The sequence below is a fragment of the Anopheles funestus genome, chromosome X (assembly GCF_943734845.2).
Source record: "Anopheles funestus chromosome X, idAnoFuneDA-416_04, whole genome shotgun sequence".
NCBI lineage: Eukaryota > Metazoa > Arthropoda > Insecta > Diptera > Culicidae > Anopheles > Anopheles funestus.
In genome coordinates, this window is record NC_064597.1 from 11,135,072 (window position 1) to 11,148,399 (window position 13,328).

The 13,328-nt window shown below is 45.2% G+C and overlaps 2 protein-coding genes across 3 annotated transcripts; one reads left to right on the forward strand and one right to left on the reverse strand.

The window, feature by feature from the left end:
• Positions 1-1,766: 1,766 nt before the first annotated feature.
• LOC125767198 (cytoplasmic FMR1-interacting protein) lies at positions 1,767-8,816 on the reverse strand. 2 transcript variants are annotated; one of them, XM_049433542.1, is made up of 8 exons: positions 8,499-8,816; positions 8,028-8,256; positions 7,674-7,853; positions 5,960-7,468; positions 3,493-4,872; positions 3,186-3,424; positions 2,957-3,104; positions 1,767-2,884 (listed from the first exon to the last, which is right to left on the reverse strand). In XM_049433542.1, exons 2-8 carry the CDS (start codon positions 8,235-8,237, stop codon positions 2,687-2,689), a joined length of 3,864 nt encoding a protein of 1,287 aa, XP_049289499.1. In that variant the 5' UTR covers positions 8,238-8,256; positions 8,499-8,816; the 3' UTR covers positions 1,767-2,686. The 2 variants fall into 2 exon arrangements, with proteins under 2 accessions (XP_049289499.1, XP_049289497.1); XM_049433540.1 differs by having other exon boundaries at positions 8,028-8,253; positions 8,499-8,815.
• Positions 8,817-8,942: 126 nt separating this feature from the next.
• On the forward strand, positions 8,943-12,024 carry LOC125767229 (oocyte zinc finger protein XlCOF6-like). The gene is made up of 4 exons (XM_049433590.1): positions 8,943-9,826; positions 9,896-10,758; positions 10,816-11,574; positions 11,658-12,024. Exons 1-4 carry the CDS (start codon positions 9,680-9,682, stop codon positions 12,007-12,009), a joined length of 2,121 nt encoding a protein of 706 aa, XP_049289547.1. The 5' UTR covers positions 8,943-9,679; the 3' UTR covers positions 12,010-12,024.
• Positions 12,025-13,328: the final 1,304 nt, after the last annotated feature.

The following is a 13,328-nucleotide window of genomic DNA, read 5'->3' on the forward strand; positions in this document are numbered from 1 at the left end:
AATCGTGGATCCACACCGACTCCGAGTATGAAAAATTGATTCCGGCGAGTCCGATCGAGTCCGGTCGAGTCCGGTCGAGTCTGGTCGAGTCCTTTCGAGTCCGAATGGGTTCGATTGATTCCGGTCGAGTCCAGTCGAGTCCGGTCGAGTCCGGTCGAGTCCGGTCGAATCCTGTCGAATCCTGTCGAATCCGGTCGAGTCCGGTCGAATCCGGTCGAGTCCGGTCGAGTCCGGTCGAGTCCGGTCGAATCCTGTCGAATCCTGTCGAATCCGGTCGAGTCCGGTCGAATCCGGTCGAGTCCGGTCGAGTCCGGTCGAGTCCGGTCGAGTCCGGTCGAGTCCGGTCGATTCCGGTCGAGTCCGGTCGAGTCCGGTCGAGTCCGAATGAATCCGATTGATTCCGGTCGAGTCCGGTCGAGTCCGATTGATTCCGGTCGAGTCCGGTCAAGTCCGGTCGAGTCCGGTCGAGTCCGGTCGATTCCGGTCGAGTCCGATTGATTCCGGTCGAGTCCGGTCGAATCTGGTCGAGTCCGGTCAAGTCCGGTCGAGTCCGGTCGAGTCCGGTCGAGTCCGGTCGAGTCCGGTCGAGTCCGGTCGAGTCCGATCAAGTCCGGTCGAGTCCAGTCGAGTCCGGTCGAGTCCGGTCAAGTCCGGTCGAGTCCGGTCGAGTCCGGTCGAGTCCGGTCGAATCCGGTCGAGTCCGGTCGAGTCCGGTCGAGTCCGGTCGATTCCGGTCGAGTCCGGTCGATTCCGGTCGAGTCCGGTCGAGTCCGGTCGAGTCCGAATGAATCCGATTGATTCCGGTCGAGTCCGGTCGAGTCCGATTGATTCCGGTCGAGTCCGGTCAAGTCCGGTCGAGTCCGGTCGAGTCCGGTCGATTCCGGTCGAGTCCGAATGGGTCCGATTGATTCCGGTCGAGTCCGGTCGAATCTGGTCGAGTCCGGTCGAGTCCGGTCAAGTCCGGTCGAGTCCGGTCGAGTCCGGTCGAGTCCGGTCGAGTCCGGTCGAGTCCGGTCGAGTCCGGTCGAGTCCGATCAAGTCCGGTCGAGTCCGGTCAAGTCCGGTCGAGTCCGGTCGAGTCCGGTCGAATCCGGTCGAGTCCGGTCGAATCCGGTCGAGTCCGGTCGAATCCGGTCGAGTCCGGTCGAGTCCGGTCGAGTCCGGTCGTGTCCGGTCGAGTCCGGTCGAGTCCGATCGAGTCCGGTCGAGTCCGGTCGAGTCCGGTCAAGTCCGGTCGAGTCCGGTCAAGTCCGGTCGAGTCCGATCGAGTCCGGTCGAGTCCGGTCGAGTCCGGTCGAGTCCGGTCGAGTCCGGTCGAGTCCGGTCGAGTCCGGTCGAGTCCGGTCGAGTCCGGTCGAGTCCGGTCGAGTCCGGTCGAGTCCGGTCGAGTCCGGTCGAGTCCGGTCGAGTCCGGTCGAGTCCGGTCGAGTCCGGTCGAGTCCGGTCGAGTCCGGTCGAGTCCGGTTGAGTCCAGTCGAGTCCGATCGAGTCCGGTTGAGTCCGAATGGGTCCGATTCATTCCGGTAGAGTCCGAATGGGTCCAGATGTATCCGAATGGGTCCAGATGTATCCGAATGGGTCCAGGTGAGTCCGGATGGGTCGAGATGAGTCCGATCGAGTCCGACTAGTCATGGGTAAATTGTAAATTTTATGAAAACTGGTTTATAACTAATTACTGGTTAATATTCCTATTGTTTAGTTAGAACAGATTGTAAAAGCTAAAGGAAATAATCGAAATAATCATGGAAAAAAATTGAAGACAAATCTTTTCTTCTAATGAATATTAATAATTTGTATTTACGTCGTTTGATACCTGGGTACATTCATCATTACTTTCTGCTCGCACTTGATAGTAGGCCAATAAAGGTGAATCATTATAAATCCAGTAAGAATGAAAATTTGCCTATTTTCGCTGAATGGAAGCGCCTTGACACCGCTAGGCTAATAAACGATAATAGTGCCCCCCGTTTTTGCCTATATCGTCTATATTTTTTTTAATTCCCATAGTATTGCCTGGTATTTGTAAACCATATTGAAACGGACGAAAGTTGTATCGTTTCATTACACGGTTTGATAAGCATGATTGATACGATTACCTAATAGTTGATAGCCTTACTTTAACGAAAACAAAATCGATTATTTAGCGTACTGTTCAGCTGTTGTGATTCACAATCGGTACGATGCGTCCACGGTGTAATGTGTAAACCAAATCTGCACAATCGGTACACAAACGAAACCGGACAGCAAAAAAAAAAAGCATACACGCACGATTGTAAAGGGTGTATATATAAATGTAAAATTTGTGTGTGTGTGTATAATTATACGTAAAAGTGTAGAGATGTATATAAATATAAACCTTTGCGCGCCACAATCGCTACAAACACATATAAACAATCGCATTAGCCTAGGCCTTGCTGTATCGGAACACAGAGCAAGAATGAAATATTAAATTAGCACAGAAAAAAAATAACATGCAAGCTCAGTTGACGAAAAGTCCACCACAAAAAAAACCCATAAAGGATTGCGTGTAGCAAAATCCTTTATGAAATGCTTAACACAACCCGAAACAGCAAAACACAATAATTTTGCCTAAATAATGTGTGTGTGTGTGTATGTGTGTTTTTTTTTTGTTAAAAAAAACTTTTCCACATCTAAGCTTCCGGGTGAGGTAAGAAGCGCACTAGTTTTACTGCGTTCGAAGTTTGTTCGGATCGTGATAGTGTGATGGTGCCACGCTCGGGTGTGGCGGTGGCGGAAAACATCTAACGTGCTCGACGTTCGATCCTTCGATATCGTTGCTTTTCAAATATTTGTTCAGCACGGCAAAGATCTGCGAGTTCAGCACTTGGAAGCGACGGATGCGATCGACCATGCGCTTTAGATTCTATGGGGGAAACATAAAGAAAAAAAGATTTAGATAAAGAAACTAAAGTAGCTATAAGCATGAGATACATACAATACCCTTCACCGTGTCATCCTTGCCGTCGACGCGTTGCACGCGTAGAATGTGATAGCAAAAGTCCAGTGCTTCAAACTTGCGCTGCTGGTTCAGCAGCACGATAATAGTGCAACCGGCCCAGTGAAGACCTTCGCCAAATAATTCTCTGGAGAAATAGGTTACAAAACACACTTCATTAGCAAAACTGTTCGTTACCAGATAAAACCTCGTCACGTCAAACACATACTCGACCATATATTCCGTGCCTGCGACCGGTATGCAGTAGACAAACTGTAAAGCTGACCAGAGCCGATGAAATTCCGAACATTCGTCAATGTTCATCACACCGTTTATTGGTGGCGGACCCATCCAGATCGGATCGTCCAGAAATGATTTAACGCGGCCGAGGATTACCTCGAAAATGCTTAACCCGCAGCATAAACGTTCGCGCGTCAGCAAATCACCTTCGCGTGCAATCATGGCTTGCTGTAAAGTAAATACGAAGTAAAAGGTTAAACCTTTTTTTTATATATTGGACACCTGTCAGTGTTTACCTTGGCCGTGCCCAACTTTTCCACATTCGGCACGATCTGCAGCGAGGCATACTTCGCCTCGAGTCGCTTCTGTTTGCTTTCCGGCTTCTCACCATCCTTGCAGAACGGTCTCGGCAGTATATTCTGGAACGGTGCGGCATGCAGCAGATCACACACCTCCTCCTGCGACAGTGCCTGCTCGATCAGCAAACAGAACAGCAACGAATTGCCCATCTCGCGGAACGATTGGAACAGTTCCGTTTTCGCATCCGGGTACTGCACGATATCGACCAGATGTGCCTGATAGTAGCTTAGCACACCGGGCGAACCGTAATCGCACAGCGGCAGCTTGCAGCATTTCGGCATTGCCGACATGAGCGTTTTGGTGAACTGTAGTAGATTGCCCTGTACGAGCGGTTTCACAATATCCTTCAGTATGATCTCCATCACGACCGCTATGCCCTGGTACCCGAGCAGGCGACAAATCGCATGGAAATGGGGCGCACCGACAAACCCACCGTACTGGCTGTACTGCGTCGAGTAGGCCGCATTCAATGGTTTCGAGCCCCACAGATAATAGTGCGACATGACCGGTGCCTTATCGCGCGTGATCGGTCCGGAAAAGGCAATCTGCAGCTTGTTCCGTACGAACCGGTTCGTTGCCGCATTGTAGCAATAGTTGGCGAGAAAATCGTAGTTCAGCTCGACGAACACATGCAGCGTAATACGCCCGTACGGTGCAAGCACGTTATGATTCGCTTCCTTCAGCATCGCATCGAAATCATCCAGTGCTAACCATTTCGACAGCAGCTTGTGACAAAGTTTGTTCACCGACAGTAATGCTTCCAGCTCAACCACACCGGTTATATCGCTTGCCTCAAACCGACAGATTGCCAGCTCCAGGCTCTTCTGCATATCGGCATTGATGCGCTGCGTAATCAACTTGTTCAGATCGATCGAACGACCGAGCAGCTGAACGTGCCGCTGCTTCAGCAACGTTTCGTACCGATTGTTGCGCGGGTACGATTGAAAGTTAAACCCGAGCACTTCACACTCGACGCGGAAACGCTTGTCGAGATAGATACTACCCGCCAACTGCTTATAATGGGCAAACACCTGCTCGCTGAGCTTGTACACGAACTGGTCGAAGCACAGGTTCACCTCCGCCTCTACCTCGTCGTACAGGAACTGCTTCCGGAAGATGGTGAGCGCGTACAGCGCCGAATCGTTGTACAGATCGAGCGGATACAGCACGTACTCCATCATCGACGGTTCCTTGGTGCGCAGTATATGATCCGTCAGTATCCACGGCATTGACATCTCGATCGGAAACTGGATGCGCTTTTCCATCGTAATCAGATCGCTACACTCTTCGTTGTGCTGATGGCGAACCGTGCATTTCTTTAACAGCGAGAAAAGAGAAACGGTTCATATATATTTTTGCAATATTTTACAGTTCGCGTTTTGTGTCTACCACCTAACTGTTTCTATTTATCGCGACAGGATTTAATTTTTAGAATGCTAATGATTTTGTTTTTTTTGCTTCGTTAACACTAGAACTTCCGGACCAGTCATTTTGACTGAAACGCTTTATTTTCATCACTTTATTTTTTGGGGTTAAAAAATCCTATGGTACTTGAAACATGATTTTTACATATACAGTAGAACGTGGATTATCCGGGGTGCTCGGGATCGGACTGATGCCGGTTAATCGATTTCCACGGATAATTCCTCAAATGTCAAGACCATTTATATATCTAGATAAAGCGTATATAGTATCCATATACTATACTATGGTGATCCTTTTGATGCTAAAAATGATTCTGGATCAAGCAAATGATCATCAAATAACAATTAAAATTTAGAACGTAAAATAAAATCAATTCAAATATATCGTTTGGTGACGAATTTAATAATTTTAACCAAACTGACATCATTACAAATGTTCACCACGGTTCAACGGTGTAAATTTTCGGCGCACGGTTAATCCGCCCCCGGATAATCGACGTTTTACTGTATATTATTAAGTAAGATCTCCAATAAACAATAAAATATACTCCAACTATTCGAAATTGTTTAAAAATTAACCACGAACGAAAAACGCTTAAAACGCTTGGTATTTCTAGTGTTAAAAACAGCCTGACCGTAATATGATTTAGAATGCTAATAATTGCAATATAATTTTCCGAGTAATAATGAAGTTACTGCCCATCAGAAATCAGAATATTGCATAAAATTTAAAATTCATAGAATGAAAAAAAAATATTTAAAATGGTTTTAAAACTTCTTCTTCTTTCTTGGCTTAATGACCTCTAAGGTGACGCCGATCATTTCTGGCATACTAGACTTGTTTTACCACATAGCCGGATAGTCAATTATTCATTTTTTCAAAGCGATCTCATGCAAGTTAGCATTAAATATTCAATTAAATTAATCTTAATCACCCTGTACGAAATATGCCTTAGTTGATAATACTAGCGTTACTTACATTCACTTTTCTGCCCATCGTCATTTCGAGATAAAACTCCCGATACCACAGCTGCGACAGATCGCAACACTTCTGCAGCGTTTCACTGAAGCTAAGCAAATACGTCCAGTAAAACGATGCCTTGTGGAATGCATCGATCTGGGACAGACAGGACCCGTCAATGTCCTTCCGGAGCGTACGCTTACCACCGGACTTGTCCGCTATTAACGATTCCAGCATCGTGCGTACCATGTACAGCTGGGTGGAGGATGGGCCCACATTCAGCCGGGGCACATTGATCGGGAAACCACTGTCCGGATCCTTTTTGCCCTTTAGGGCGGGATCCTGGGACGGTTCTGTTCCCTTCTGCCAGTCGGCACACGTTTCCCGCACGGACATTACGATCGATCGTATCAAATCTTTCTTGTTCTTCACCGCCTTCCGGAGCGGTTCGCGCAACACCAGCTGCACAAAGTCCTGCAGCTCGGCATAGATGCTGCGCCGTATCGCTTCGCACAGGACCGTTTCAATGCGTGCCATGAGCACCTGTAGTCCCTTGATCATTGCAATCACCTCAATCAGGGCAAACTTTTCATCCTCGGAATAGTTGTAACGTGTCGCCCGTTCGTACTCTTCCGCCTCGGCCGGACATTCCTTGTTCTGGTGGTGGTCGGTCGGGTGCAGCAACTTCCACGAGTACAGCTCCGTCACAACGGACGTCCATTCGGACAGTAGCTGCAAACCGCGCAACGCCAAATCGGCGGTAGATTTATTTTCCGCATCCGTCGCATTGTCCTTGTACGTGGTCGTTACCTCGTTGCTGTACCGGGACAGCTCCGAAATGTACTTCACATGGTCTTCCCGGATCGTTGGCAGATGCACCATCAAATCGGCCTGCGGGCTAATAGCGGTCGAGCTCGACAGCGGCCATTTGCTTGGATCAAAGTGTTTGCTACGCTTAATATAGTTAAACGGTGCAATCTGCATATCGCCAAACAACGGTACCACCTCCAAATTTTTAAATATACGATCAATCCGATCCAGCCGCAGCTTCTTCTTCTGGTCCAGCTTGTTAATGTTGCAAATTTCCGAATCCATCAAAAACAACCCAAAACCCATCACCTTCACCAGCATGTGCTTCTCTTCCGGCGTCATGTACATCTTCGAGTCGTACATATGGACGCAGATATTTACCACCTCCGACAGTAAATCCTCATAGCCCGGTATCTTCTCGAGCGTATCCTTTACCGTGTCGCGTATTTTATTCTGCGTCGCAAGAAACATGGACAAATTTTGTGACTCCTGCAAACTGTGCGAGTCCGTCATGACCTTCAGAAACTGGGCCGCCCGACGGTACGTACTGTAATCGTTCTTCACGCTCGACTTCATATTCTTCAACTCGTCCAGCACGGCAAACATGTTGATAAACTTCCCGAGCGTCAGCAGATACGCTTCCGATACGAAATCTTTACGCTTTTCCGCATGGCATAATCGTTTCACCTCGCCGGAAAATGCTTCTATCGCTTTGCGCTAAAAAAAACACCAAAGAAAGAAAACATTGAACATTCCAAAAACGGAATTGTTTTAATTTGCTTTTGTACGCAGTGCCGCAACACTGTGCCGAACAACTTCTTGCGGTAACTGTGGTAACCCGCTCGTATCGTAAATTGATTGTTTGCTATTTCTGTTTGAGCGTTGCTTTGATTGTAGTATTTGTGCAGGAACGAATGCTTACTTGAAAGTACATGAAGTTTAGCAGTTTGTTCACTTCCGGGCTGAGCACTTCCACTGTTTTCTCGTAGATTTCCACCCGGTTTGGCTGTTCGTTCGATTTCGGTTGCGGTATGGCTCGCGAACAGCAACGCCAGGTGTAAAGCATCACCGCATGCTTCTGGCCCTCGTCGAGCAGTTGATTCTAGTGGCAAAGTTTAAGAAAAATGTAAGCATAACATAACTTTCCCGCACAACGCCGGAAAAAGTGGATGCTGCGTGGCATGCCACATTGCTGTTTCATGCTTCACAGCACATCCATCCTCCGATGCTATCTAGGGCAGGCACAGGCGTGCGTGTGCGCCACCCCGATACCAACCAGATTTGCATGAGTGGTCGCTTCCTCGATGTATTTAGCGATTCCCGTCACAAAACCGTTCCGATCTTCGAAGTTTGTATCGAAGTTGGCTTGATACACCACCGAGCAGGGCTGCGCTTCGATGCATGGCTGCTCGTCGGGCAGGGGAAGCTCATCCAGCACCTCGACGTTGGACAGTGCATCCGCTAGCGTTATCTTTTCCTGAGCCATGGCGTTGGTAGTGATGCTGCTAACCGTACAACGGAAACATTCATTAAAGTTAATACACTTTTTGTTTCAATTGTATGTTATCATTTAAGCATAGAATGGTTGGGGTGCGATACACCCCTCTGTGAACCGTGGGTCTTCTAATCGTTCCCCTGGTGGAACGTGTTCCCGTACTGACTGCAGTCAATAAGTTTATGCATTTTGAATGCAAATAACTATGCACCTGCACCTGTTGTCGCCTCCAACTTCATATAATATACTTACCGTCAAAAGCAGAGATGACTAATATTGCCAATAAAGATGATTAATATTGATTGATGTTGATGGTTGAGCTTCATACAACACGAAACACTTTTTCCACTTATGCTAACATTACGCTATACACGATACACTTGGTAAAGAATGTAGAAATTCTTCACTTCATTTAATATAATTAATCACTCCTTCCATGCACGTACTTCTGTACACAAATCTATTTTTTTAACTTCTCTTTGGGATTGCCGTCTACACCAACGCCAGCGTTTTACGCTATCGCTGGCTTTGCGCCTGTAGTTGTGCGGTTGTGCATTGATCTGTAGAGACATTGAGTCTGTGCGTGTAGTTGTGATGCTAAACGACAGCCGTCAACGCCTTTTAACAAGGCACAGGTGCAGACGTATGACTCAGTGAAAAGAGCTATATTTCATTATTTTTTTGTTTTGTTTTCGTACCATAAATTATATTGTTTAAAATGATTGTTTATCTTATCATTTAAACTATTAATACGTGTATCAAATTTGTCAGAAACATAGAAAAATGTTGTTTTACTTCCAAAAGCAATTGAGAGTGAATATTTCATTCGTTGATCCAATAGTCATAAACATTTTAATTTTAAATTATCATTGGCTGTTTTTATGAGATAATTTGATAGGTTATTTTTATAAAACATTGTTAGCAAACAATACAAATTTCCATCGAGTTACGTTGAAAACACAAGAAATATGTCAAAAGATTTGTGCTTCCATTTTGACAGATTAGGACCAAAATCTTGTGAGCAAAATTTACGATCAGGCTATTCTCGTGTAAAAAAAAACTTTCCATCAAAATGTTAATCATTTTTTAGAAAGCAATGCATCCTGAATAAATTAGGTTCCGCATAATTAAAAAATCTTCTTGATTCGTTCTGTTCTGTCAAAATCCTCTGTTTAAAATGGCCGCAATGTGTCTGGATTGGTCTTTTCATTTAAAGGATCCACAGTGTGGAAGGTAACCGTAGCAACCTGCGCAAAAATCAAATAACATCAATGAAAGTAAAATGTATTGGCTTGTTTTGATAATCCTTAAAATTTGAAACGTGCTCTAAAAAAATACCTAAAAACGAGATTCACATGTTGCAACTAAGCTTTCAGTAGGCTGTTGCGGTGTATTTCGTTTATTAAGCATTCTTAAGCACCTAAAAAGCTACGATGGAGGTAAAATCAGATCAGCCGGTTTGTTATGAGCTTTGTGTACTGTGTCAGTTAAACAGCACCGATCGTCATTGCTTAACTGAGCGGATACAAACCAGCAATGGTTCGATAACAGACGTTATTTGCAAGCATTTCTGGTTGTCGGTAAGTATGTTGCTTTGTACGTTACACTATTCTTTAAGATTAACACCTTCTTTTGCTACCCTGCTTCAGGCATCCTCTTGCAAAGGGCGATACATCTGCACTACATGCTGGGACTTAACATTTTCCTTTCATCAATTCTACATCGAAATAGAGCGGGTTCACTCTGTACAATCTACAGCAACAATTAAGCAAGAGCCAAACATCACAGAACATAAGGAATTATGCCCAACCAAGCAGCCGGACTGGTTGGACGATGAAAACACATTGCTAACAATTGCAAATGAAGTATATGTAAAGGAAAACTACACGGACAGTGATGCGGAATCCATTGCCATCGAGGGCATTGATGGTACTGATCGGGACGATGTGTCGGAGAATGATTCGAATGTTCCTTTATCATCGCTCAAGCAAGAAATCATATCAACCCGCATCGCCTGCCAAAACAACACCGTTGAAAGGCCTTCACCATTCCCCGGTGTAGGACTGTCGTTATCCCGTATTAACGGCCGTACGCTTGAGAATATCTGTCACGATTGTTTCCGTCAAGCCAGTCATACGCAAGCATCGGAAAAAGTGACGCAAGCACGCTTTTCCTTCGCCGCGTTGCTGAAACACTATCGGAAAGAGCACAACAAGACCGGTTATGCTGTTTGCTGCAATCGAAAGTATACGCGTAGAACGTCGATAAAGATGCATCTACTGTCGCACGGCAGGAAGGTCGCATACTGCTGCATTCCGTGCGGGATAAAGTTTCGCCGACAGGAATCTTTGGACGAGCACAATCTGCTCATTCATACGTCGGAGGAGGAAAAACAGTTCAAGTGTGGTCAGTGTGATAAATCGTTCCCCACGGAAGACCTGTTGAAATCGCACGGAACGTGGCATGAAACTATTGCTAAAAAGAATATAAGTTGCAACATTTGTAACCTATTGTAAGTAGATTGCATTTTGTTTTTGAATAGTTTGAAAAACATTTACATTTTTCGTAGCTTCGCCAGTCAACCGTCGCTGAAAAAGCATCGTACACTGCATCACCCATCACCGGAGAGCAATGAGGCACATCTGGCTTCGGGTAATAGCAGTAGTACCGAACCGACCGAAGAACGGCTGGTTGCTACTAAGTATCGTACTCGCATTTCAGCAGCAAAAATCAGCGAACAGGACGAGCTTATCAAGCGCCACTGTTTATTAAATTGTACCAACTGTGATTACTTTGCGGAAAGCTTCACAAAGCTCAAGCAACATGCGATGCAGGTGCATGGTATGCAAAGTTGTCATGTCGCATGCTGCGATCGTACGTACAACAAGCGTCAATCGCTGTATGACCACTGCTTAGTGCATGAAAATCCCGACTGTTTCCGCTGTAACGTGTGCGGCAATAGTTATTCCAGCAGCCGTAGTCTACAGAGCCACAAATGGCGTATACATACGCCGGCTACCGAACGTCCCTTTTGCTGCGACGTGTGTGGCGAAACGTTCGTGAAGGATTACCTGCTAAAGCAACATCTCGTACATCATCTGGCGAAGCATAAAAAGCTCAACTACTGCAACGAGTGTAATCGTTCGTTTACGACGGCGACGGTACTCAAATCCCACCAGCAAACGTTTCACGGTGGAGGGTTCAACTGGATCTGTGATATTTGTGCGAAAGGGTTTAATGGTCGCACACTGTTTGAAAACCATCGGCTAACACATTCGATCGAAGGAAAGACACAATTGAAGCATCAATGCGAGCTGTGTAAGAAATGGTATGAAGGAGATTTTTTTTTTTGCTTAAATTACTACACATTTGAAAGAGTGTAATTAATTTATTTTTCTTACTAAACTATAGGTTGCGCAATAAAAAATCATACCAGCAGCATCACATTCGCTGTCACAGTAGCGGCGGACCGGTGCTGTGTAAATTCTGCGGCAAGGAATCAATCAATGCGAGCGCATTAAAGTCGCACATACATCTGCACCACACAGCACGGCCGGAATATCCCTGTACGTTTTGCAGCAAAAGCTTCAAGACGTCACTGCGCTTACGGGAGCATGAAGCCACACATACCGGTACGATACTGTACCGGTGCCCGTGGTGTCCCCGTACCTTTGCCTGTGGTTCGAACATGTACAAACATAAGAAGGCTGGCCATCCGCAGGAATGGGCCGCCTCGGTAAAGAAACGGTTTGGTGAGCGATGAGTGATCCACTTCACTCGGGCGGTTTGATCATATTTAGTGAATTAATGAAAAAAAAAATCTTACAGAGGATCCCGAAGACGGTTTCACAGGGTTGTTTGAAAAGTGTTCAAATATTTTTTCCTAACATGTATTATGGATTATCTCAAGATTTTGTTTTGAGGTTTTTAGGGCAACTGTTTTTTAGGTTATACAGAAATTAAGTATATTCAATTATGCGACATAGACAACAATATAGGAGAAAGTATTTGGCGTGATACTTAAACAAGACATAGTCTTCTTAGCGGCATACAGTTTTAACCCATAAAGAACTATTTCGTTTCATTATTAGTTCCTTTCAAATTTATCTATTAAAAAATCCCAATTCATCCAGTTTAGTTTTTTGAAACATATTCACACCTGCACCTTAAGTTATTCATATATAACCAACATAATAATTATATAACCGTTCAGCGACAATCCGTGTGTTGAATTTTTATTTTATACAAAACGTTTCCCCCCTATCTCGTGTATTGGTCCAAGTGCAGAATTAGATTAAATCACTTCGCATTCCTATAACTTACTAATTTATGTTTTTGAAGACAAATCTTGAATTAATTATCAGAATATCGGATGAGTGCAATAAATTCAATGAATCACTTCACAATTTAGTTACACTATTGATAGGGCGGCCCGGTGGTGTATGTGATAAATGGCGCAGGTCCACACGGCAGGACCGGGTTCAAATCCCATCCGGACCCGTCTCTTCGTAGCAAAGAGTGACTATCCCGGCCACTCGGTAAAAAATAAGTCTTAGTAAGCCAGAAATGGCCAGGCGTGACCTTAGAAGTCGTTAAAGCCAACAAGAGATTTATAGCGAAACACAAAAGGCTGATGAACAGTGTACAGATTCCAAAAGGTGTTGGCAATAGTTGAATTTTCCAGGTCTAACTGAACTGTTGTTAGGTTAAGCATTAATTTTACCAATACGACTGAAGGAATTATTGTCAGTTATTAATTTCTGAAGCATAATACAAGTTGCAGGAAGTTTGTTTTTTTTTCAAAGCCCATGTTATTATTCTTCACCATTTCCTAATCGCTTCTGTTTACTCCATCAGCTAGCGTATGAAAGGGATGATTATTGCACATTCCACGCTTAAGTCAGCGAATCCAATAACGATTGTTCCGCTCTTAAGCTGGAACTGCTGTCGGCGGTTCATCTGAGACTTACAATAGATGAAGCGGAAAAGCTGATGATCTTTTTTTTGTCGTGCGATAGTATTCAGAGGACGCTTTACACGCTTCAGGAGGTGCCTATCGCTCGGGCTATAAGATAGTTTTTT

Bases quoted from the DNA above. Each gene is read 5' to 3' on its own strand.
- LOC125767229 (XM_049433590.1), top strand. From the start codon at position 9,680: ATGGAGGTAAAATCAGATCAGCCGGTTTGTTATGAGCTTTGTGTACTG. The intron at 9,827-9,895 runs GTAAGTATGTTG...ACCCTGCTTCAG, and splicing joins GCAAGCATTTCTGGTTGTCG to GCATCCTCTTGCAAAGGGCG. The intron at 11,575-11,657 runs GTATGAAGGAGA...ACTAAACTATAG, and splicing joins TGCGAGCTGTGTAAGAAATG to GTTGCGCAATAAAAAATCAT.
- LOC125767198 (XM_049433542.1), bottom strand. From the start codon at position 8,237: ATGGCTCAGGAAAAGATAACGCTAGCGGATGCACTGTCCAACGTCGAG. The intron at 3,425-3,492 runs GTAAACACTGAC...TTTACTTTACAG, and splicing joins AAAAGTTGGGCACGGCCAAG to CAAGCCATGATTGCACGCGA. The intron at 2,885-2,956 runs GTATGTATCTCA...TTTCCCCCATAG, and splicing joins ATGACACGGTGAAGGGTATT to AATCTAAAGCGCATGGTCGA.